Here is a 22,065-nt window from a genome sequence, read left to right as displayed (position 1 = left end):
TATAAAAATGGTCATGGCCTGAAACCCATTTATGATGTGTACATGTTTTGCTGACTTGTACATTAAGTTGTGCAGAGATTCGAGATTGCCTAATTAAACAATATTGCATTCAGACTTATAACAATGAACCTGATTGGAGAAAGGGTGGAGGAGAAAATTCAATAGGTTCACAATTGTAAGATCACGCCCTTTGGAGAGGATCTTAAATATAAAGTTAAAGATCACTGGACTAAAGAACTCGCTATGTCACTGCAAATCTTACCTAGGACCTAAAATTCGTGTTCTTGAGGGGAGTCCCTTGGTGTACCTCAGAGAATCATGTTGTAGAATTTATGATGAAGGGAAGAAAACTTTCTACAAGTTTCATTATCCCATTGCAAAAAATTACAACTTAAGGAAAATAATATAAATAACCTAGAAAAGAGGAATGATTAGAGACAACAGGGCCTACTGACTAAAATTGTGAGTAACTATTTATACATAACAAAGACAGTGGAGAAAGTTGGTAGAAAGTGAAAAAGAGAAGAGGGGGACATAGGAAAGTGGTGGCAGATAGGGATGAAACTCAACACTACTAAAAGAGAGACTGGAGCAATGAATTCATCACACGCAGTGCACGCAACCGCACAGTGCACACTGACTGTGAGGGGTGAGCTAGTGAATGAGAGGGCTACTGTGAGGGACGAGCTAGTGAACGTGAGGACTAATGCGAGAACAAGCTAGTGAACGAGGGGACGACTTCAAGGATGAGCTAGTGAACGAGGAGGACACAAGGACGAGGTTGATGTGTTACGTGTGAGGACGACTACAAAGGAAGCAGTCGATTCAAATCGACATAAACAACTGAAGGTATGGCCACATAAGTTCTCTATCATGAGGTGATTACATTGCAAAATAACATTCCAGTTTTCGGGAGAAGAAAATACAGTGGGGGTGGACAGGTTTTCAGGTTTAACTGAAACACTAATAGTGACAGAAAACATATCAGATGATAAAAAGAAAATAGAAAATTTAAAAGAAAATGTAGATTGTGAGAAGGGTAGGGATAGGCTTATAATAAATTTTCTGCAAATGGAACATATAAACCAATATGAAGATTATAAAAAGGCATTTATTAAACATTTTAAGTCAAAGTGTGATCAGGATCCTATCAGGTCTTTGTGTAAGAGACTGGTAGAAATAGGTAGAAAGAGGGGTAGATGACAGGTGCTATATATTTATATTTTATGTATTTACAAACACAATACCCAAAGGGGAGAAGGCGAGGATTGTATAAGCTTGCTTCCAGCGTTATATTTTATAAACAATGTACGGGAGCCTGTATGATGTGCGTTTTGCTTACTAATTGTAAACTAAGTTATGCAGATATTCGAGATTACTTAAGTAAACAACATTGCATATAGACTTGTTACAACGAATCTGATTGGAGAAAGGTTGGAGAAAACTCAATTGGTTCACAATTGTAAGATCTTGCCCTTAGGGGAGGATCTTAAATAAAAGGTTAAAGATCATTGGACTAAAGAATTCATGACGTCACTGCAGAACTTACCTATGACCTAACAATGTGTGTTCTTACGGGATTCATAGATTCTACCCTGAGAAACACATCATGTACCCAGTATTCAAGAAAGAACAGAAAAATTACAAACATTTCATTCCCCCTTGTCTGAAGTACTCTCTATGGAAACTGAAAAAGAGGAATACTTGTAGGCACAGGGCCTACTAAAATATGTGAACTAATACAGAAAAAGAAGAGACCAGAGAAATGTAAGTGAAACTGAAGGGGAAGCGACTAAAGACCGTGGTGAAAATATAAGCTGTACGAAATGAGAGTGGCGGGCAAGACTTTGGTTAGAAATGATAAAGAAAATAAAAACAAATTAAACAAATACAGAATATTTAGCAAAATTAGACAGATGGTCTAAGAATATAATTTCTATGTTGAAGGATTGAGACTGGACAGAAAGATCTAGTGATAAGTTAAAAGTTTCTCATGTTACTAAGTTAATAGCATTTGCATTATTGGTTCATAATTGTGATGAGAATACGGCAGAAAAGCTATACAGGTATCTTAAAAAAAGATATGGACTTAGGAGAGATAGATTATTTGTTACAGGAATACCTAGAAAATAAAACAATTAGTCCATATGTCATGAAAATAGGAATGCAACAACAGAAAAATGGGAACTATAGGAGTGATTACAAAAACAGAGGAGTTGGAAGAACTTCAAGGAGTGTTATATTTGAATGTTACAGTTGTAACCAACAGGGCATAAAGCACAAGTGTTATTATGAGACTATTTTTTGGAACTGTAAATATGAGGGTCATGATGAGTATCATTGTAAAAACCCACCTTTCTGTTTACATCACAAAAGAGTAGGATATAGAGGACAGAATTTTAAAGCAATGGCAAAATTTCATATTCACTTAAACAAGAGGAAAATCTCCAGATATAAAATAAAACAACACTACAGAGCTAACTCTACAGCAACAAATAGACATTGCATTCAGGACAAGATAGGAAGGTGAAAGAAAACACCAACACCGAAGACAATTGCAAATTGACTATAACAATTGGAAGGACTTCTGTAGGTCCCATCGTTGCGGGTAGAGTTTTCAATAGATCTATTCAAACGTTTATTGATATGGGATCTGTAGTCTATGTTATAAGTAGCAAAGTTTTAAACCAATTGAAACCGGGAGTGAAAATCTTGGAACCAATCCATTACTCATTGCAAGGAGTAACAGGAAGTCAGTTAAAAACATTGGGTAAGACTGACTTAGATGTTATTTTATGTAGAAATAGCATTTGCACATTCCAGTGATAGTTATAGAAGAATCTGTTTTCCCAGATTTATTGATAGGATTTGCATCTATGAGAAAAGAGGGCATAATCATATGTCCTGTTGAGTTAGGGATCTTAGTGAAACCATAGTTAATCCCATTTTTAAATCAACCAGACTTAGAGTCAGTATCTGAGATAAGAGAACCTATTGAGATAAATAGGGAAGATAGCAATGCTAGATTGTATGGTAGCAGGGCACAGCAGTCTATTCAAGAACAAATAAAACAAATAGAGGAAAAAGTCACATTTAGTGAACCCAACTCAGGTGTTCAAGAAATCCTAGAACTTACTCAGAATTCATCAATTGCAAATGAAGCTTTGCAAATTATGGAAGGTGGTGTAATAAAGTCGACATTATTGCACTCTAGAGCAATTAACATAGTAGAAGTGCAGTTGAAAGGAGTCACTGTAGACTCTGAAATTTTAACCATCCCAGAATAAATTAGGATAAAAGGTATGAAATTGGACTCAAGGATTTATAAGATACACAAGAACAAGGTAGAAACATTAGTGATTAGTACTTTGAATAAGATATAGTCTTAAGAAAAGGTAAACTAATATTTTCAAGTCTGTACAAGACCCATTAAGATTTTAAATGAGAGTACTGAGGAGGTAGAATCACCAATTTCATCAATCTGTTCAATTCAGGAAGAAACAAAATTGGGAGAGAAATATAAGCGTCAACTAGAGCCTAAGATTGATTGCATTGTTTGTGAAGTACAATAAAGCAATTGTTTTGCCGGGGCATGCCTTGGGAAAAACAACTGTTTTAAAAATCAGATCAAATTGAAACCAGGGATGCAACCTATTTATATACCTGCTTAAAGATTACCACATTCTAAGCTAGCCATTGTAGATAAATTGATCAATGAAATTTATCACTGGATATCATAGAACCAAATCAAAGTGAATGGAATTTCCCTTTGATTCTGGTGCCAAAATCAGATGGTACCATGCGTCCATTTATTGACTATAAGGAATTGAATAAACAGACAATACCTGATAGACTACATATCTCGTATACCAGTAATAGCAGATATTCTTTGTAGTTTGGAACTGAGAATAAGTATTTTAACACAATACATATCAAATTTGTATTCTGGCAGATTGAGTTGCATGAAGATTTAAGAGATTATACAGTATTTTCTAAAACAACGGGGCACTATGCATTCAAACGAATGCCATTTGGGTTATGTAATACTCCATTAACTTGTATGAGATTAATTAATACAGTTCTTGGTGGGTTGTTAGGAAACACTGCCAGTGTTTTTCTAGATGATATTTTAATAGTTTCTCAAATAGTGGCTGAACACATTCATAAATCAGATTTGGTATTCTCAAGACTAGTTGAAGGATTGAAATTGAAACTTGAAAAATGTAAGTTTTTGCAGGACAGTGTCATAAATTTGGGGCATAAGATAAGAGAGAAGGAGAATATAGTAAGAGACTTAGTGGACAAAAATAAATGTATAATTATATTAGGGATGGAAGAGAAGCATAATCCAAATAGGACTACAAGAGTAAAAGAGAAGGAAAAGGTAAACAAGATACTAGTAGTTCAAGAGGATGAACAAGAAACAGGGAAAGAAATTGAAGAAATATATAAACTAGGGAAATACAATACAGATAAGACCAGACCAATTAAGGTTAAATTCAGGTCACAAACGACAGCAGAGAATATCTTAGCAAAAACAGGGAAACTAGCAAAAAGTGATAGGTATAAACAGGTATGGATAAAAAGAGAAATGAATAAAGAGGAAAGAGAGGATGAGAAATCAAAAAGACTAGAAGCTAAAGAAAAAAACGAGAACTTAACAGAGTCAGACAAAGAGAAATTCTATTGGAGAGTAGTGGATATGAAAGTGAGGAAATGGTTCATATCTTCCACCCACCGATATATTTCTCTCTCTCTTTCTGTCTTTCTATCCCTCACCCCCGCCATATTCTCTTTCTCTGTCTCCCTCTCTCATTCTCTATTTCTATCATTCCCCCGACACATTTCTCTCTCCTTCTCTCTTTCCGACTCACCATGTAGCTCTCACTCTCTATCCCTCCCCTTCTCTCTCTTCCCCATCCGTCATCTCTCTCTTTTTCGCCCGTCATATTTCCCTCTTCTTATCCCTCACCCCCGCCATATTCTTTTCCTCTATCTCCCCCTCTCACTACCCCTTCCCGTCATTTCTCTCTATATCTATCCCGCCCACTGCCACATTTCTCTCTCTAACCTCCCCTCTCTCTTTTTCCGCCCCGGCATATGTCTCACTCTCCATCCCTCCCCCGCCATATTTCTCTCTATCCCTCACCTCACAAAATCTTTCCTGCCATATTTTTCTTTCTCAATCTGTCTCCCACCCGCCACATCTACATTTCTCTTAACCTCCCTCCCCAAGCCTTACATGTGTGTCTCTCTCTCTCTCCTTCTTTCTCTACCCACTATCTCCCACTTTCTCATTCAATGTGTGTGTGGAGATCTTAAAGTATTATTTCAACGAACGTCAAATGAGCTATTAAACGTTAGAATTGATAGACGATTCCTCAGAAATTATCTATAATTGTACCCGCCGCAGAGCCACGTGTATACTAGGTTTTGTAGACGTTGCCTTGACTCGGCGAGGTTGCTTTTCAGAAATGAGGTGATCAGCAATACTACATTTACTTCTGCTGACGTAGATGTTATACAATATTTAGTTTTCGTAACCGTGGTATTTATGTGACACGAAAACATCGAACTTGTAAAGGTAACTATTTTGTTCTATGCTAAGAAGAATTTTCTGAATATCATATTCAGATTTGTATCTATTTCATCGCTTGGTTCACCAATCTTTATTTTGAATACGGTGAACAACTTAACTGAATCCATTTAATGTATTGTGGCGAAATTGCATGTATGATTGTTGCATAGTGTGCCTGGATGGTTGGTATGCGTGTAAGTGATGCGTGATGTCGGAGAGTCGAAGCATAAGCATAATTTGTAGCGGGGGTGTGCGTGGGGGGGCCGGGGGTGGTCCCGGCATCGCCTGCCATACCCTCGCATAGAGAGTAAGCCTAGCATTGTTGTTGAACACACGTGTAAAATCCTCATGTTCGCTAAGCAGAATAAACAAGAGAAGACTGAACTCCTGCCTTTCCCTGATCCGGACAATTGTAGGCGTGAACTTGTCTTTAACTCGTGATTCCATGATCACGGCCCACGAGAAAGAGAAAAAGGTGAGTTAATGTACATGCGAATACGTAACAGTATCATATATGTAACAATCTTACATTATAGTTGCTGTATGGGTAACATTTAATGTGCATCTTCACACATTGAACAAGCTGGGTTGTAATTATACATTACAAATGAATGATCAAATTAGAGTCCAACCACCGCGAGCGCCAATCACTTCCTTTAGGCCAGCCACCTTTCAGGGCAAGAAAGGCATTACCTGTCCGAGTCCGGCTTGATAAGGCGACACCAATTTTAAGTTTTGGCAATAGTACGTTTTGACAAAGAAAAGCGTATAGATTTGTCTCCATTGTTTTTATAGTATGTGTCTAGAAATGTTATCAAATGGCCAGCGAATTCCAACTCCATTATTGACCAGCTGGACTATAAACAACAAACTGAAAGGTGGCGACTACGCCGTGGCCTTGCCTCAAGTTCCATCGGGGGAGCAACGTCCCCTTGAGGCAGAAGCGCTTCAAGGTAAATTCAAGGTATATTTGTTGCTGCCATAACCATTCTCTCTCTAGTGTTGTTTTTTTTTTTGGGGGGGGGGTGAATCATCCAAGCATTTATTGTGTGATGTTCATGAGAAGTGTGTTACTGGATTGGCGCTCCAAAAATCCATGTTAGACTTGGGAACTTGGGAAGCAGCCCAGCAAGTAAGTCATGTTTCTGCTACTGATCTTTCCATCAACGCGGATATGGTGGATGGCAGCATCTGTAGGACGCTAGGTTTTCAGGTGGCTTGTTCTACAAGAAACACATAAGCCACATATGGAAATCGTTGGTTGGGTGAAACTATAAAATGTCCGTTTGTAGTATGGGTATTATAAGATAATAAGGTCTCTTTTTTTCCAAATTCTTAGATTTTTCTTGTACACCCAAACATGTGGGAATGCCCGAGGATCGTCACGAACCGCTGGTATTTTTTCACTTAGTGAAGCTTGAGATCATTATTACAAATTAGCGGTATACCATTTTGTGGCTGTGTTCCAAACCATACGATTGCTACTCACTTCGGACTAACGTGTGTGTGTGTTGTTTGTATGTGCGTGCGCGCGTACATGTTTGTGTGTGCGCGCGTGTGTGGATGCTTGCGTGTAGGTGCTGGTTTAGTATGTGGCCTACCTTTTGGATGCGGCCTACGAATTTTTTTCTCTGGTATAGTATGTAGCCTATCTATTCAACGCACAGAGGAACGCACCCAGCTCAGGTTAGGTTAGGGTTACGTTAGGTTAGGTTTGAATGAATTTTTTTTTTTTAAAGTATTGTTGTTTGTCTTAATTTTTTCCTGAGGTAGAACACATTCAAATAGGGTAGGCCACATACTAAAGTGGCACCTGCGTGTGTGTGTGTATATATATATATATATATATATATATATATATATATATATATATATATATATATATATATATATATATATTGTGTGTGTGTGTGTGTGTGTGTGCACGCGCATGCGGTTTCTGATTACATTCTGAAATAACCTTTAACATATTGTAGGGTATGCATCCTTGTTTGAACCAAGAGTATAATTTATGCTTACGTATAAGGGCCATTTTTCCTGGCATTACAGACTTGAAATCCAGTTAGAACCGATATTCTTTTTCTCGTGTTAATGAATAATCAAGTCATGCGGCTTTGCATAACCGTTAGCAAATGAAGTGCTTCTAAGTAGGTGTAATAGCTGATAGTTTTTCCAATAACCGCAACTTATTCTATCTCAATACTTTGATACTACCTCCCCACAGAATGCACCTTCAATCACTCGCTTCGTTGCTTTGGTCGATGCATTAATGTCGAGAACGTATTTGTCCCTTCACAAGAAGCTGTCTACTCTGTTACTTTCCAGATCGATTGTCCGTTTCCAGCCAATTGCTTTTGAATTAAGTCCTCTTTCTCTGTAACCACTCAATTTGAGTCGTCTTGCTTACTTCCACGTGTACCCAACTTTACTATCAAGCCGTTTACTGACCACCTACCCATTCTCAGTTCGTCTGTCTTGCCCGGGGAGAATCCGACACTGCAAGATACAACAAAGAGTCCTTCATTTTGGCTTAGGGCCATCTCTGTGCAACAAAAACCTTCTGTCATTACCTGCACGAGGAACCCATGCTGCTCAAGGAAGCTCCGTCCATTTTCCGCTCACGATGGCCCGAACCATCCTCCAAGTCGATGTCACTCATATCCGACTCGCTGAGTCTCGAAGTGGTGGAAGGGGGCGAGAGGTGGTCCGTGGAGGCAATGGTCGAAGCAGACTCGGTATCGACATACATGCCACGGCGCTGTAATAGGTAAAAAGTGTCGGTATTCAGATGGAAGTGGCGAAACACATTAAATATAATTGTTGTTGCATTACTAATGTTAGACCTACAACAAATAAACACGTCCAAATAATTCCCTTTGATACAGAAATGATAGTAATTTTGTTCGATCTAAAGCGGCCCATACACGATCAATTGTATTGCGCAATTTCATTGTCAATACTCTGAATTGACAATTAAATTGACCGTGTATGGGCGATATATTGCCCATACGGTCAATTTAATTGTCAATTCAGAATATTGATAATGAAATTGCGCAATATAATTTATCGTGTATGGGACGCCAGATGACATACAGTAGGTGTAGTAAGACGTTTCAGGCTCGTATTGCTTTTTCAACATCATCACGTATGATCAAATTTTATTTTAGCTAACGCCATTGGATCTTATTCAGCTGAGGGAAAGTTGACAGTGATGACAATGGGTGTTGATGCACATTTTATACAACAAGCACCCATAATGTAACACCAGCTGCCGTGTACTAGCAAAAATGAAGTAATTATGGGCAAAAGCTCCAGGGCCGATACTTGAGAATACAGAGGCCAATCGGCGGACAAGATTCATATCCTAACTTTGTGCTCATTGAAGGAAGGATGGTACCGCAGGACTGGAAGTGAGCTAATATGGTACCAGTTCATAAGAGAGGAAGTAAAAGAAAAAAAAAATACTGAACTACAAACCACTATCACTGATTAGCATCATAGAAATGTTATGCGAGGATTGTAAAAGTTAGATGGGATTCCTTTGTGGCAAATGGTCAGTTCGGGTTCTACTTCAGTGTGATGACGCTTACGCGTCGTGAGGGTGCGAGTGAGTACACGAAGATGACGGCGCGGCGTCTGCGTCTTGGTTATATGTATATTTTTGTAGTTGTATATGCGTTACCTCCGGATTCTGTGAACTGATTTGATCACGTTTTCTATCTTTATTGTTACTCAGGGGGGGGGGTGGATGGGAGTGGAGTATGCGGGACTGGAATGGGTGGGAGTAGATTTTATGCCTTTGTTTTTTGGCTACCTCCCTTGTAAGGGGGAAAAATCCTTTGGTATATGTATTTATTGTTACTCAGAGTAAAAGAGAACGAGTAATACATCAGTGACTTTATCATGTGAGTAGTGTGATGCAAAGTACATACGGCAGCCGATGCTGCGAGCGAGAATTCGAGTCGCACTGAAGTGAGTAAAGTTGAAAGTTCATGCACATCAAATGTGCTGTTGTTATGCTGCGAGAAAGGGAGGGTTGGGTCGAATGTGTGCTATCTATAGAAGTTTTTTGGATGAGGTACCTCACGATAACTTTTGTGGAAATTAGAACATACTGGAAGACTCAGAGGTGAACTCTTTGAATACATTGAATACATAGAATACTTCCTCAAAGACAGGTACAGTCAGGAACAAAAGTTTGGACCACCCAGAATTTTTCATGATATAAAATTTAAGTTCTTCGTCTGACATTTTTTCATATATTTAAGAAAATTACCTAACTGCAAACTAAATATTACATAGGAATATATCACGTACTCGAACAAAAAATATATATTGACGTGAGAAGTGTAACGTGGTACAAAGGTTTCGCTCATGACATAATGAAGGAAACTGCAAGAAACCATAAGGCCTACACTAGGCAGTTCCATGTCCATTACTACCTGTCATCCCCATCCATAAAGTTGTCTAACCGTTTCTTAAAACAACTGAGAGTTTCAGCGCTCACTACATGGTTACTAAGTCTATTCATTCATTGACCATCCTATTAGTAAACCAGTTCTTGCCTGTTTCCTTCTTAAATCTAAATTTATCCAATTTAAACACATTACTACGAGTCCTGCCCTGTTGTCTTAGTATTATGACCTTGTTTGCGTCACCTTTTTAAAGCTTTTGATTCACTTGAACACCTCTATTAGATCACCCCGCACTCTGCACATTTCCAGAGTGTAAGTTAAAGTGCCTAAGCCTCTCTTCGTAAGGTAAACTTTCTGAGCCCATGTATCGTTTTGGTCGTTTTCCTCTGTACTGATTCTGGTGAATTGATGTCAATTCTATAGGACGGAGATCAAAATTGTACCGCATAGTCCAGGAAGGGTCTAACTAATGCGAGATAAGGTTTGATAAATAACCTCTGCTCTTCTACTCTTACCTGTCCTAACAATGAAACCTAATGCTCTGTTAGCTTTATTCCTGGTGCTAATGCAATGTTTCCTGGATTTAAGGTCAGGACTCACTAGAACTCACAAGTCCCGCACTCAGTTTTCTCTAAAAACGTGTTATCTAAGCTATATCTGCTTTCGGGGTTGTGTAGCCCTTCTTTTAACACGTTGCACTTTGAGATATTGAAGTCCATTTGCCATTTCACCGACTATGTGAACAATTTGTTAAAATCATCCTGCAGAATCTCGGCGTCTTCTCCTGACCTAATTAGGCGTCCTATTTTAGTGTCGTCCGCATTGTCCAAGTCGTTTATGTACATTTTATTCAGTGTGATGAATTGTAATGGAACGGTCTGGGTGGATGGGTATGTCACCTAGGTTTTTATCTACATTTTTAGATTTGAATCCTGTTTTTCTGACATTTTATTCTTATTGTGATTTGTGTAATTTTGTGAACTGATGTCCAACCTGGAGACGAGTGAATTGTCTGGAGAGTAAAGGTGAACTTGGGATACCTATCCCAGTGGGGCGTCCATGCCCTTTATGCCCTATATATTGATTTCCTTCACTTATACTGTATATCCCTGAAGATGAACCTTGGAAAGGGTTTGAAAAATAGGATTAAACTTCTAACGTCGAGTCTAATGTTTGCTTTCTTTCAGTATACTGTATATATATATATATATATATATATATATATATATATATTTGTGTGTGTGTGTGTACATATATGCATATGTATATCATATATACATGCATATGTGTATATATTTACACATACACACACACACACACATGTATGCTAATAAGAACACGGGTACGTGTGTTCACTTATGCAAAGTAGACCACTTGGAAAAAGAAACTAACGAAACAGAGCGCTTTCGTATATTACATCTTCAGTGCAAAAACATGTATGTATGTATGTATGTACAAGCTTCTCACAAAACCGTTTCAACGTCGTAGCCTGCGCACGTAAGAAACATTAATCTCTACTTCACCGACTTCTCCAAGCACCCTCCCGGCTATTTCTCTGCCCCTGTGATCAAGTTGCAGCCATACGTTCCCTATACGTCATAATACCGGGGGACCCTCTCTACGGATACAACTAGACTACAAGATCTGGCTGCAGCTGGACCTTCCTGCGTGGGTCTAAGAGAGACACCCCTCGCTACTGAAGAGAATCGCCTGGTTCCTCCGATCGTTCATCTCTTATGCAGAAATAGTCTGTGCAGCCAGCCGCTACTACCACTTAGAGAATCATCTACGCAGAAACATTCCTTTAACTTGACGCAGACATCGACATACGGTCAGCGTTAGTCTCAGATGATGACATCATCGCAGTGACGTAATCCCTTGCACCACAGCCGTGCTTACGTTGCAGTGACGTCACCACAGTTACTCCTCCCACACCACTGAAGGCCCAGTATACGTCATAGATACATAGTGCACCACCGAATGAGTGTCAACAGTGTTTGACGAATGTAAACATACTGTGCAGTGCTTACTATTCATGTATAATCTTATGTTTGCTTTATATTTCAAAGTGAACTCTTGTGAGTGACATATATTCGAAGTGTACTTGTGTACTTAAACTTGTGTTTATATATTTTTTTTCGGACGCAGTATATCTCATATGTTGGTGAATAATTTAGGAGTAAAACCTACTTACTTATAGCCCATGGGCAAATATGCTTTATTTTAGTTTTCAATTCATGTAAATGGCATATCCCTTAATACAGCCTTATGCTCAATCTCAAAGAAGGGTCATACTCAATTAATCATTGCAAATGACCCCCCCCCCCAATCACTCTTATCACTGGTGTCTGATTTTGCTACTGTAAAAGCAGGGTTAAGCTTGTATAATAATGTTTTGTTATACCGTCATCGTCTGGTTATTACAGCAGAGTTACGTGGAGTAGCGTTGGGACAACTACATAAAGGACACATTGGTATTAGTGTTATGAATGATTGAGCACGTAATTCGTTATGGTGGCCTAAATTAGATCAGGATCTTTCTGGAGTGACAAAGTCATGTGACTTTTTTTTTTTTTTTTTTTTTTTTTTTTTAATTCAGTCCTAAAATTTTTGTGTTATCCTAGCCAGAGACTAAAAAAAAAAAAAAAAAAAAAAAAAAAAAAAAAAAAAAAAAAAAAAAAAAAAAAAAAAAAAAAAAAAAAAAAAAAAAAAAAAAAAACAAACATGGAGCAGACTACATATAGATTATGGTGGCCCGATAGATGGTTATAATTTTTGACATTTTAATTTATGCCCATACCAATTTTTTAGACATAAATGTTACAAAATCTACTAAATCTTCCTGAACTATTGCTAGATTGAAGCGTATTTTTTGGTAATTTTGGGATAACAGATGTGCTTGTTTCAGACAATGGAAAATGTCTTGTCTGAAGAGATGGATTTTTTCTTGAGGAAGAATGGTATCAAGCATATTACCCCGGTTCCTTGTAATCCTTCTTCAAATGGTTTAGCGGAGAGGGCAGTAAAAACCTTCAAGGTGTTGAGAAGCTTACAGAGGGAGATTCTGATATACCGGTGCGTAGATTTTTGTATAATTATAGGTCAGTAAATTCTTCCACCGGAAAAACACAAACTGATATGATATTTTTGTGGTGTGAATATGGTGCAGATAGGGGTGTTCAGTTGGCACCCCCGGCACGGGATGAAAGGTCACCGTCTTCATATCTCATTTTATCTAGACTGTTTTTAAATTCATGTATTGTTTTTGCACACACCACTTTCTCATCTAACTTGTTCCAACTGTCTGTGTGCGTATGCTAATGCGTATTTTGAGCGAACAGTGAGGTGCTGCGAGTTTAGGTGTGTTAGAATTAGAGATAGGAGAACTAGTGGTTTTAGGTAAAGGTCGATTGTAGAGCGAGAGAAGCGTTGGGAGATTGAAAAGTAAAAGAGAAACTAGCGAAGAAGACGAAGAACCAGGAAATAATTCCGATTAGGTAAGTGGTTTCCAAATGCCTTTGTAGGATTCGATTCTGTCCTGCGAAGGTCCTGCGTTGTTTTGATCATATGATCGATTGTATTGTTGTTTATTGTTTACAGTGGAGCCAAGGCTGCCATTTTAATAAAATCTTGAAGCTACCGCGCCGTTTTAGTATTGCTTATGTAAGTCGCCTACTGAGCAAAGTAGAAAAGAATGGTTCAATTACTGAATTAGAAACACTAGAATTAATATAGATACTTAGACATTTTAATTAAATAATTCTAGGATACGAGATTACAATTCATACAGACTATAAAGCATTTTTACAACTGTCCAAAGGGAAAAAAAATCTCTTGGGCAAACTTGCTATTTGTTTTCGCACTATTCAAGAGTTCAGGCCCAGTTCCGCTTATGTTCCAGGTTGCTGATGCCTTGAGTCGCAATAAAACGACCGTCTATAACATTCCCCAGTCAATTAGTATCACTCGCGAGCATGTAATATATTTCCTCGAATCAGGAGACATCACACGTAGTGAGGCCTTACTTCCAAATTTGGAACATTATACTCTTCTCGAAAAGGAGGAGGAGGAGAAGGGAAAAGAGGAAGAAGAGATGGTGATGGAGGAAGAGTGACAACGAGGAGGAAGAGCAGGTGGATGAAGAAGAGGAGGAGGAGGAGGTGGTGGTGGAAGACAAGTCAGAGGTAGAGGAGAAGGAAAGAGAAGAGGAGGAGAGAAGAGGAAGTGAACAGGAGGAAGGGAGGAAAAGAAGATGAGGGGGATGCGTTAAAAGGAGAAGCAGGAGGGAGGGAGTAATCTGTAGAAGAAGAGGGGGGGAATGGAAGAGGAAAATGAGAAAGAGGTGAAGGAAGAGGAAGGGGAGCAAACACAAACAACAAGGAACACGAGGGAAAAGTAGGAGAAAGGTTTGAGAAGAGGATGAAGAGAAGAAAGAAGAGGAGCAAAAGTGGCAAGGAGGGGCAATATCAGGAGTGGAAGGAGGAATAACAGTAGCAGCTACAACAGGAGGGAGAGAGAAAGGAGGAAGAGAAGAAAGAGTAAGAGTAGGTGTAGAGGAAAGAGGACGTGGTATGAATGGAGATGTTTCAGGTGAAGGGAGAACTGGTGGAAGAAGACGACAAAAGAGGAGGAGGAGGAGGTGGAAGAGGAGAAAAAAGGATGTAAGAAGAAGAAAAAAGTAAGAGGACGGTGTGAGGAGGGAAAGGGAGAGAAAGGTTAAAAAAGGAAAAGCAGAAGGTGTTGACAAAGATGAAAAGCGAGAGGAATAATAAAAGGAGGTGGAATAGGAGGATGAAAAGCAGGTGAAGAGGAGTAATGGGAAAATGATATGGGGGTGGAGGAAGTAGAGGACAAAGAATAGGAGAGGAGGGGGAAGAGGAAGAGGAGGTAGGTTTAGGGGAAAGAAGAGAAGAAAGAGGAAGAGATGGATAATAAGGAGGAACAAGAGGAGGATCAGGAAGAAGAAGAAACAAGAGGAAGTAGGTGGAGTGATACATGAGGAGAAGAAAAGGTAAGAAGACGGGGTGGGGTATAAGGAGGAAGGGAGGGGGAGAAATGAGGAGGAGGTAAATGAGTAGGATGAATAGGAAAAAAAAAGGGAAGAAGAGAAAGGACAAGAGGAGATGGAAGATGAAAATAGGGAGGAAGGTAGAGAGAGAAAAGGAAGAGGAGGGAAACCAGGAAGGAGGAGGTTAAGAAGAAGAAGGCCTTGGACCACGCTTTTTCTGCTGGGCAGGGGGAAGCCGCGATCCACAAACACATAAGGGGTGCTATTAACATTATTCGGTCCACGAAGACAACGGATAACGTCTGCTTAACGGCATCAATCTAGCACTCCCTGCACCTTCTGGACCAGAATGGAAGTTCTGCAACATTTCACTGGATCCCCAGTCACGTCGGGATTCCAGGGAACACTGATACGGATGATGCTGCCAAGGCTGCGACGAGGTTCAGCGACATCACACCTTGCCCTTGGCACCCACGATCACACAGATCAAGTGCGTCACCGTCAAGAAGGACAGAGTAATGGCCAGGGCCAACTACAGCAGCAGCAAACTCCATACTTCGGAATCGGCGTTTTGGTACTATCTCATCACTAGCCACGAGGCAGTCCACCTGTCTCCGGGTAAATGGCGAAATCTATCATCCACAGGATCAGCCTAAGATATCGCTGTGAATGGTAGGTGCGCGCGGGATGAGATAATCACAAACCGAACTCTACAAACAGTGTGGGGCCGAGATGCAACAGTTCTTCCGCCATTACCTGTTAGAGTGTAAAGCAACGGTCACCCCTCGCCTGGGACTCAGCCTGCTCCTTACCGCCGCTGGGGTGACGCGTCTCTCCTCATCCAAGGCAACCCTAAGCCTCTTGGGGACGCACCCACCCCTGGGGCCGCCTGCGGCAGAGGGGTACGAACCCTCTCCCCTGAGATTAGGGTGCCTCCGCCAATAACAGTGGCATCACAGGGTCATCGGACCGTATATATGAACTGTTCCGGCCATCTGCAAGGTCGAGGTCCGAGCAGGTACTACCCCCCCCCCCAAAAAAAAAAAGTCTAACAGGAACTAAATCGGTGGTATGCGTAGGAGGATACGTGACCTTGTGACATAAAAAGTAGCTTATGAATAGGATATGTCCTATCATGTTTATTATTCATTTTAGTAATGGGAAAGGTAATAAGATCGTTGAAAAAGATGGGAGAGAATAATAAGCTCAACAATATATAGATGATTAAGCTACGCTGACGATGTAGACATTGTTAGATTTAATTCCAAGTAACTACCAATAGGGTAGGCTTAAAACTAAAATTCATTAAAACCAAACTGCTTGGTAGCAATAGATGAAATAAAAATATGGAAGATTTATGCATAGGAAACCGCAGAATAGATGAGGTAGAAAGAACAACAGTCACAAAAGAAAACGACATGAAAGAAGAAATAGCGATGAGATTAGCGGAAGCAAATCGATGTTGTTTTGTTTTGATGCCAATAATATAACGAAGAAATAAACCTGGAGTCACAAAAATATGAATCTATAGTTCTGTTATTAGACCTATAGCACTATATTCTGTTGAACCTTGGAGCTTGGTAAAAGAGCAAAGAACAACGAGTGTTAATATTTGACAGTACTATCCTTAGAGGGATTATAGGGCTAGTATTCGACATAGAAGAAAATAGGTGGAGAAGAAGACATAATGTGGAGTTAAGAGAAACAGCAGGGTAAGAGAAGATAACATATGTGAATAAGAGAGTGAAATTGAGATGGGCTGGACACGTGGCACGGATGCCGGAGGAAAGAATATCAAGGGGAGTGATGGTGGGAGAGATTTTGGGGAGAAGGCTTAGGACGTCCCAGGACAAGATGGAATGACGGAAGAAATGGATGAGGAATTGATCAAGATAGATGGATGGAAATGGGAGAGTATTGAGGATACTTAAAGGAAAGGACAGTATCGAGGACACTTACAGGAAAGCTCAAGAGACAAAGTTCTGTTATGTGAGCTACTTCCTGTTTTCACTGCACTGTTCCCTGACCCAGTAGAAATGCAAATATTCAAGTCAAAATCAGTCTTAAAAACCATAAAAAGTAGAATATTCAGCCAAACATACTACCAGAGATCACTTTTATATGATAATAATCTTTGGTTCTGCTCTATTGTTAGTTCTCGCTGTTCCTCCAAATAATTTGAATAGTAAAAAAAAGAAAAAAAAAAAAAAAGCCTTCAAAGAAGTAACGTGTACTTTTTTTCAGCGTCATAATTTTGGTGCGAAATACACTTGCTCTCATTGCGACCCAAAACAAGAAACTGTTAACTTCATTTGTAAAATCTTCATCAGGATCTAGTCATCCACTAGAATACAGAGAAGTATGAACTTGTAACAAAACAAGAGGAAACCTGTAGAAATAAGTTCTGGAGTTATACAAATAATATCCATCTAGTCATGAGGGAGTTGATGACACTGAATGCAAGAGACCATACCTTATAGTTATTTTTGCAGATGATAATCGTGTGTACGTAGTTTTGTTTTATTACTATCTGCAGAAAGGGACTAATAATATCCTTACCACTGTAAAATAGAAGAAAAAAAATATTTTCACAGTGTTAACAGTTGATGCATTAAGTGGGTGTGAAAATGTTTGGATATTAACGGTACTGCACTACTCCCAGTAGTCGTTGAATAATTCCAGGTATTGGAACAAATAAGTTCGTAGGTGCTTGTCACGGACAGCTACAGACTAAATCCATATCTGGTTTAAGGATTAACATCTGGAGAACAAAGGCTGGTAGGTCTGGAGCAACAGATATTTCAGACATACCCACACTGCCACCAAAAACAGAATTATTCCCTGCGAATGTTGAGCGTGTCCATATACGGCTACAGACCATCAACCACAGAAATGGCGAAAGAAGAATAAACAAAGTTGCTGCTCCCAGGAACAGAACTGTACCTCCAAATGTCAAGTACGCCCCAGGTAGTGTTCTAAAGTTAATGAGGTTCAGCTACCCAAGTGGAAACATCCGCAGGTCTTCAAAATGCAGATGCAATCGTGAGAAAATTAGCATGTTCGTGCCATGCATCATTCAAATATCATAATGATAATGATAACAACAGTATATCAATGGGAATTAGATAATACCTACATAGGCATGTTGCTCTATTCTATCTGTCAGGTTTAAAAATAATGTAATTTTTTTTCTGAAAAGTACTCATAGTAATATGACCAAGTACTTTAACTGCGTTTATTATAGTTGTCGCTTGGTGATTCTATTCAAGTGAGAGAATACGTTTCCACAGGGAAAGGGTTATACCCATTTCACTGTTATACCTAATATCCAACCCTCCTTAGGGAAAAGGTTAAATGTTTACTTAGATAACAGTAGAACAGATGCCCTAAACTCCAGTTTCTATTTGCATTCTTGCCTACAAGAAATAGTAGATATACAAATTATGAGAAAAATAATAATAATAATAATAATAATAAAAAGGGCAGGCAGCTACTGCTTCAAAGCTGGTGCTACTGAAATAACTGGAGACTAAACACTGGCATGAAATTGAGATTTATTAATAAAGACACATTTTGATATGCTCTTATTATCTTAGAATTCTCAACAACGTCATAAGTATAGTTATACATTTACTTAAATCGGTAATCCAGGCTAATCAAATTCGCATTAAGAAAAACTTGAGTCGCCAATAGAAAATGGGGCTACTTGCTGCCAGGCTACAGTGGAGGGACAGTACTATAGAATTTAAAAGATGATTATCATTACTTTACGGGAAGTAATTGGTTTTCGCCATAAAAAGAAAAATGTGTGAGTCTAAGTTGTACGAGCGTCACGAACATAATATTGACTGCATAAAACTCATGCAGTTTACTCTTATCGTTCCCAGACGATAATATAATGTCGTCTGTGAAGATTATAATTATTCGGGTGAAGGGAGCTTTTCCAAAGTGAAATTGTAACTGAATATTCCATTTTAGCACAACACATTACACAATTATGCTGGTCTTTGTGCGCCAGAACACGTTATCACAAGCAGTGTACTGTATATGTTGCTACCAGAACAACTGGGAGACAAGCGAGGCACGAACATTTTCTAAGCAACAAATCCATATCTTCACCCTGCACTAGGCTCTAGTTGGTGTTGTATGACGCGACGCAACGTCAGTCGTTTTCACGACACAACCGCTTGCACCGGTATGCACCGCCGGTCTCGTTTCAACAGCTGAACAGGATAACACATCACCATTTGTCTCCCAATGCCTTGTCTGCAGCTTCAGAAATCAGCAGGCACCTTCTTATCTTTTTCGTTCACCTTGGCGTGCTTGGTTTCTGATACGTTAGCAGTTTGACCTAAGAATGACCACACATATGGCTGGCAAGAGGAAGCTAAATAGATTCTATTTTAACCGTTAGCAGAGTATTATAACGTTCTCCATCTTTTTCAATAGCGCTTCCGGTCCAACACCAACACTTAGCATCCAGGCTCTTATTTTGATGTAGCACTTCCCTCGCCTACTTTGACTGAGGGGACCATATTTGGACCAATACGAGCCAAACCTCATTGTAGGACTAATCTTTTTTGTAATTCTACACATATTCAGCCAAACATTGTAAGACTGCATCTCTCGTAATCTCCACAGTCACATAAGAAATGACGAAAGGGTATTGTTTTTGTCGCAACCGTCACAGCCAGGCATTACCTCGCATTTGCTATTTCCACATTATGGAATACGTAAGAAACACAGCTTTGTTCTATTTTATGCATATGTTGCAATCATACACTTGTTGCAATCTTTATACACACTAACACAACAGACATCAAATTTCAGTAATATTCACGCAGAGGTAAAGCCAGAGGTAAAGCCCTTCATAGAGCAACCATACCCCCTATGTTGCCATCACAATAACAGTCATTTTTCTTCTGTGAAGCCGAACTCTCCCACCCCAAACTCGCGAACACCTACGTCGTCGCAAGATTGTTAGAACACTTACCAGTTCTAGCACCACAGCAATACTGCTGTAACTTCTCCACCTCCGCAGCCATACTAACGTGGAAACCGTTCTGCCTCCTTGTTATAGCTACACTACCTGTGTAAACTGACATCATGTGGTTGCAGACTAGACTAGTCTCTTGCCCAGGGACTGACTAGCTGCTACTATCTTTTCCGAATACTACATATTATGTGAACCTCTTTCACTTCTCTACCGATCGGGTCACACGAAACTGAATGAAGTAGCAGGGTGGCAATGAGGATAAGATTATGTGCTATCAGATGCAAACATGGTTACTCAAAATTATTTCAATCCTTTCACTACTAAAGGGTCTCACGTAGATGAATGAAATATCCTGACATCAGCCAAAATAGAGGTATATGCGCCATCCGATAGGTAAGGAGTCAACAACTGACGGTCCCAAATACCTTACCGACTTTGTTACACGTGGGACCCGCATCGAGTACGCAACAATATTTACCACGCGTGTGTTGCAATCTAATTGATACACCTAAATCAACCTACCCACAACCTTACATTATTGAATTCCTCCTATCATGTACATTTGGAAAATGTATTTAAATTATATTACACACGCGCGCGCACACAAAAACAAGCACAAATTTGCAATAAAAGAACGAGAAATGAAAGGATGACAGATGGTAAAGGAATCAGAACTAATAATAATGGGCAATAAAGGTGGCATAATACATAAGAAGCAGCATATAGGTAAGGCAGAGGTGCATGGCCGATAAAAACAATATTCAAATCGCAAAGCACGGGGAATGAAATATAGAAGGTATGGGAAATTCGTGATTGTTTAAAGAAGAACGTATGCAACAGAAGAAGAAAGGAAAGACAAGAAAATTCGTAGAAGAAAAAAAAAAAAAAAAAGAGGAACGAACAGGAAAAGACAGATTTTTACTGAAGAGTGATTCATCAGAAAGTGAAAAATAAAGGTGGACTAATATGTGTAACATCAGAAACAAAGAGTATCTAAAGGAGTATGGACGAGACATAATGTGCTTTGCCGAAACAATGAATATAAGAACTACAAGTGAGAGTAGGGGGCGGAAAAACATATATTATAAAGTCATTCTTCCAAAAGCAAGAGCATGGACTGAAACTGTAGAGAATTAATAATAAAAAAGAAAAAAGAAACAAGTGGAAAGTAGTAACGAAGAACGCGAAAATGTAACTCAAATGGGCGACTTTACTTGTGGGAAGGTAATGCCAAAGAACAAAGAATATGCAAATAGCAACAGACTTGTTGACCTTTGCAAATTGAAAGGGGGATCTAAACAGTGGAAACGATTAAGTATGATTAAAGATCACTAACTTAATTGAAGTGTATAAGCTCACGATGCTGAGAAATAAGTTAGACTGGGGTTGGACTCCATCAAGGCGTTTTTAAGGGTCAATTGTATTATAATTTACATTATGAACAGTTAATTTGTTCTAAACATTTACAATACGTTTAAGATTTTTTTTTTATCTCTTGTAGTTTCTTTTATATCCATTATTTCTTGTAATATTACTATGGTTCACCATAAAATAATCATCTATGTTTATATCAGTGAAGCCATGGAACATTTTACAATCTTCAATTAATTCACGCCGCAGTCTACGTTTAGAGAAGCTAAACAAATAAAGTTTACTTAGACACTTTAATAGGGTTTATTACGTAAATGAGGGATAATTTTAATAATTCTACGTTGTACCCTCTCTAATTTGTCTTTTCTGAGGTATGAGAACCAAAACTGAACATAAAGTGATATGGAACCAATGGGAAGCACAGGGAAATGAGAAATCCTGGAACAGGATATTGTTAAGCATAACATTAACAATGAATAATATAGTAACCAAATGGGCAAAGGAATTAACATGATATAGAGACCAAGATACACCTACAAGACTGTAATTGGTTTTAAGCAAGGAACTTATTTTGATCGCAATTTGTTTCCGTTTAATTCAAGAGATGGAGGAGCAAGAGATACGTACCCCACCCACGAAAATAATTATTTTTGTATCTATATCCAGAATTGTCAGTTCTTCATTACGACTTCCACGA

General features: G+C 39.0%; 1 protein-coding gene across 12 annotated transcripts in view; it reads right to left on the bottom strand.

Annotated features, from left to right (window-relative positions):
• Window positions 1–22,065, bottom strand: part of Rim (Rab3 interacting molecule) — a 651,951-nt gene that overhangs the window by 374,033 nt on the left and 255,853 nt on the right. For all 12 annotated transcript variants that reach the window (XM_076188289.1, XM_076188288.1, XM_076188280.1 and 9 more), the window contains exon 11: window positions 8,149–8,336. In XM_076188289.1, coding sequence (XP_076044404.1) covers window positions 8,149–8,336 — 188 coding nt within the window. The remainder of the gene's footprint in view (window positions 1–8,148; window positions 8,337–22,065) is intronic.

Source organism: Oratosquilla oratoria, chromosome 7 (assembly GCF_046742065.1).
Source record: "Oratosquilla oratoria isolate Oo_2021 chromosome 7, ASM4674206v1, whole genome shotgun sequence".
NCBI classification, from domain to species: Eukaryota; Metazoa; Arthropoda; class Malacostraca; order Stomatopoda; family Squillidae; genus Oratosquilla; species Oratosquilla oratoria.
Note: the sequence above shows the minus strand (reverse complement) of the source record. Positions and strands in the feature narration are given on the sequence as shown.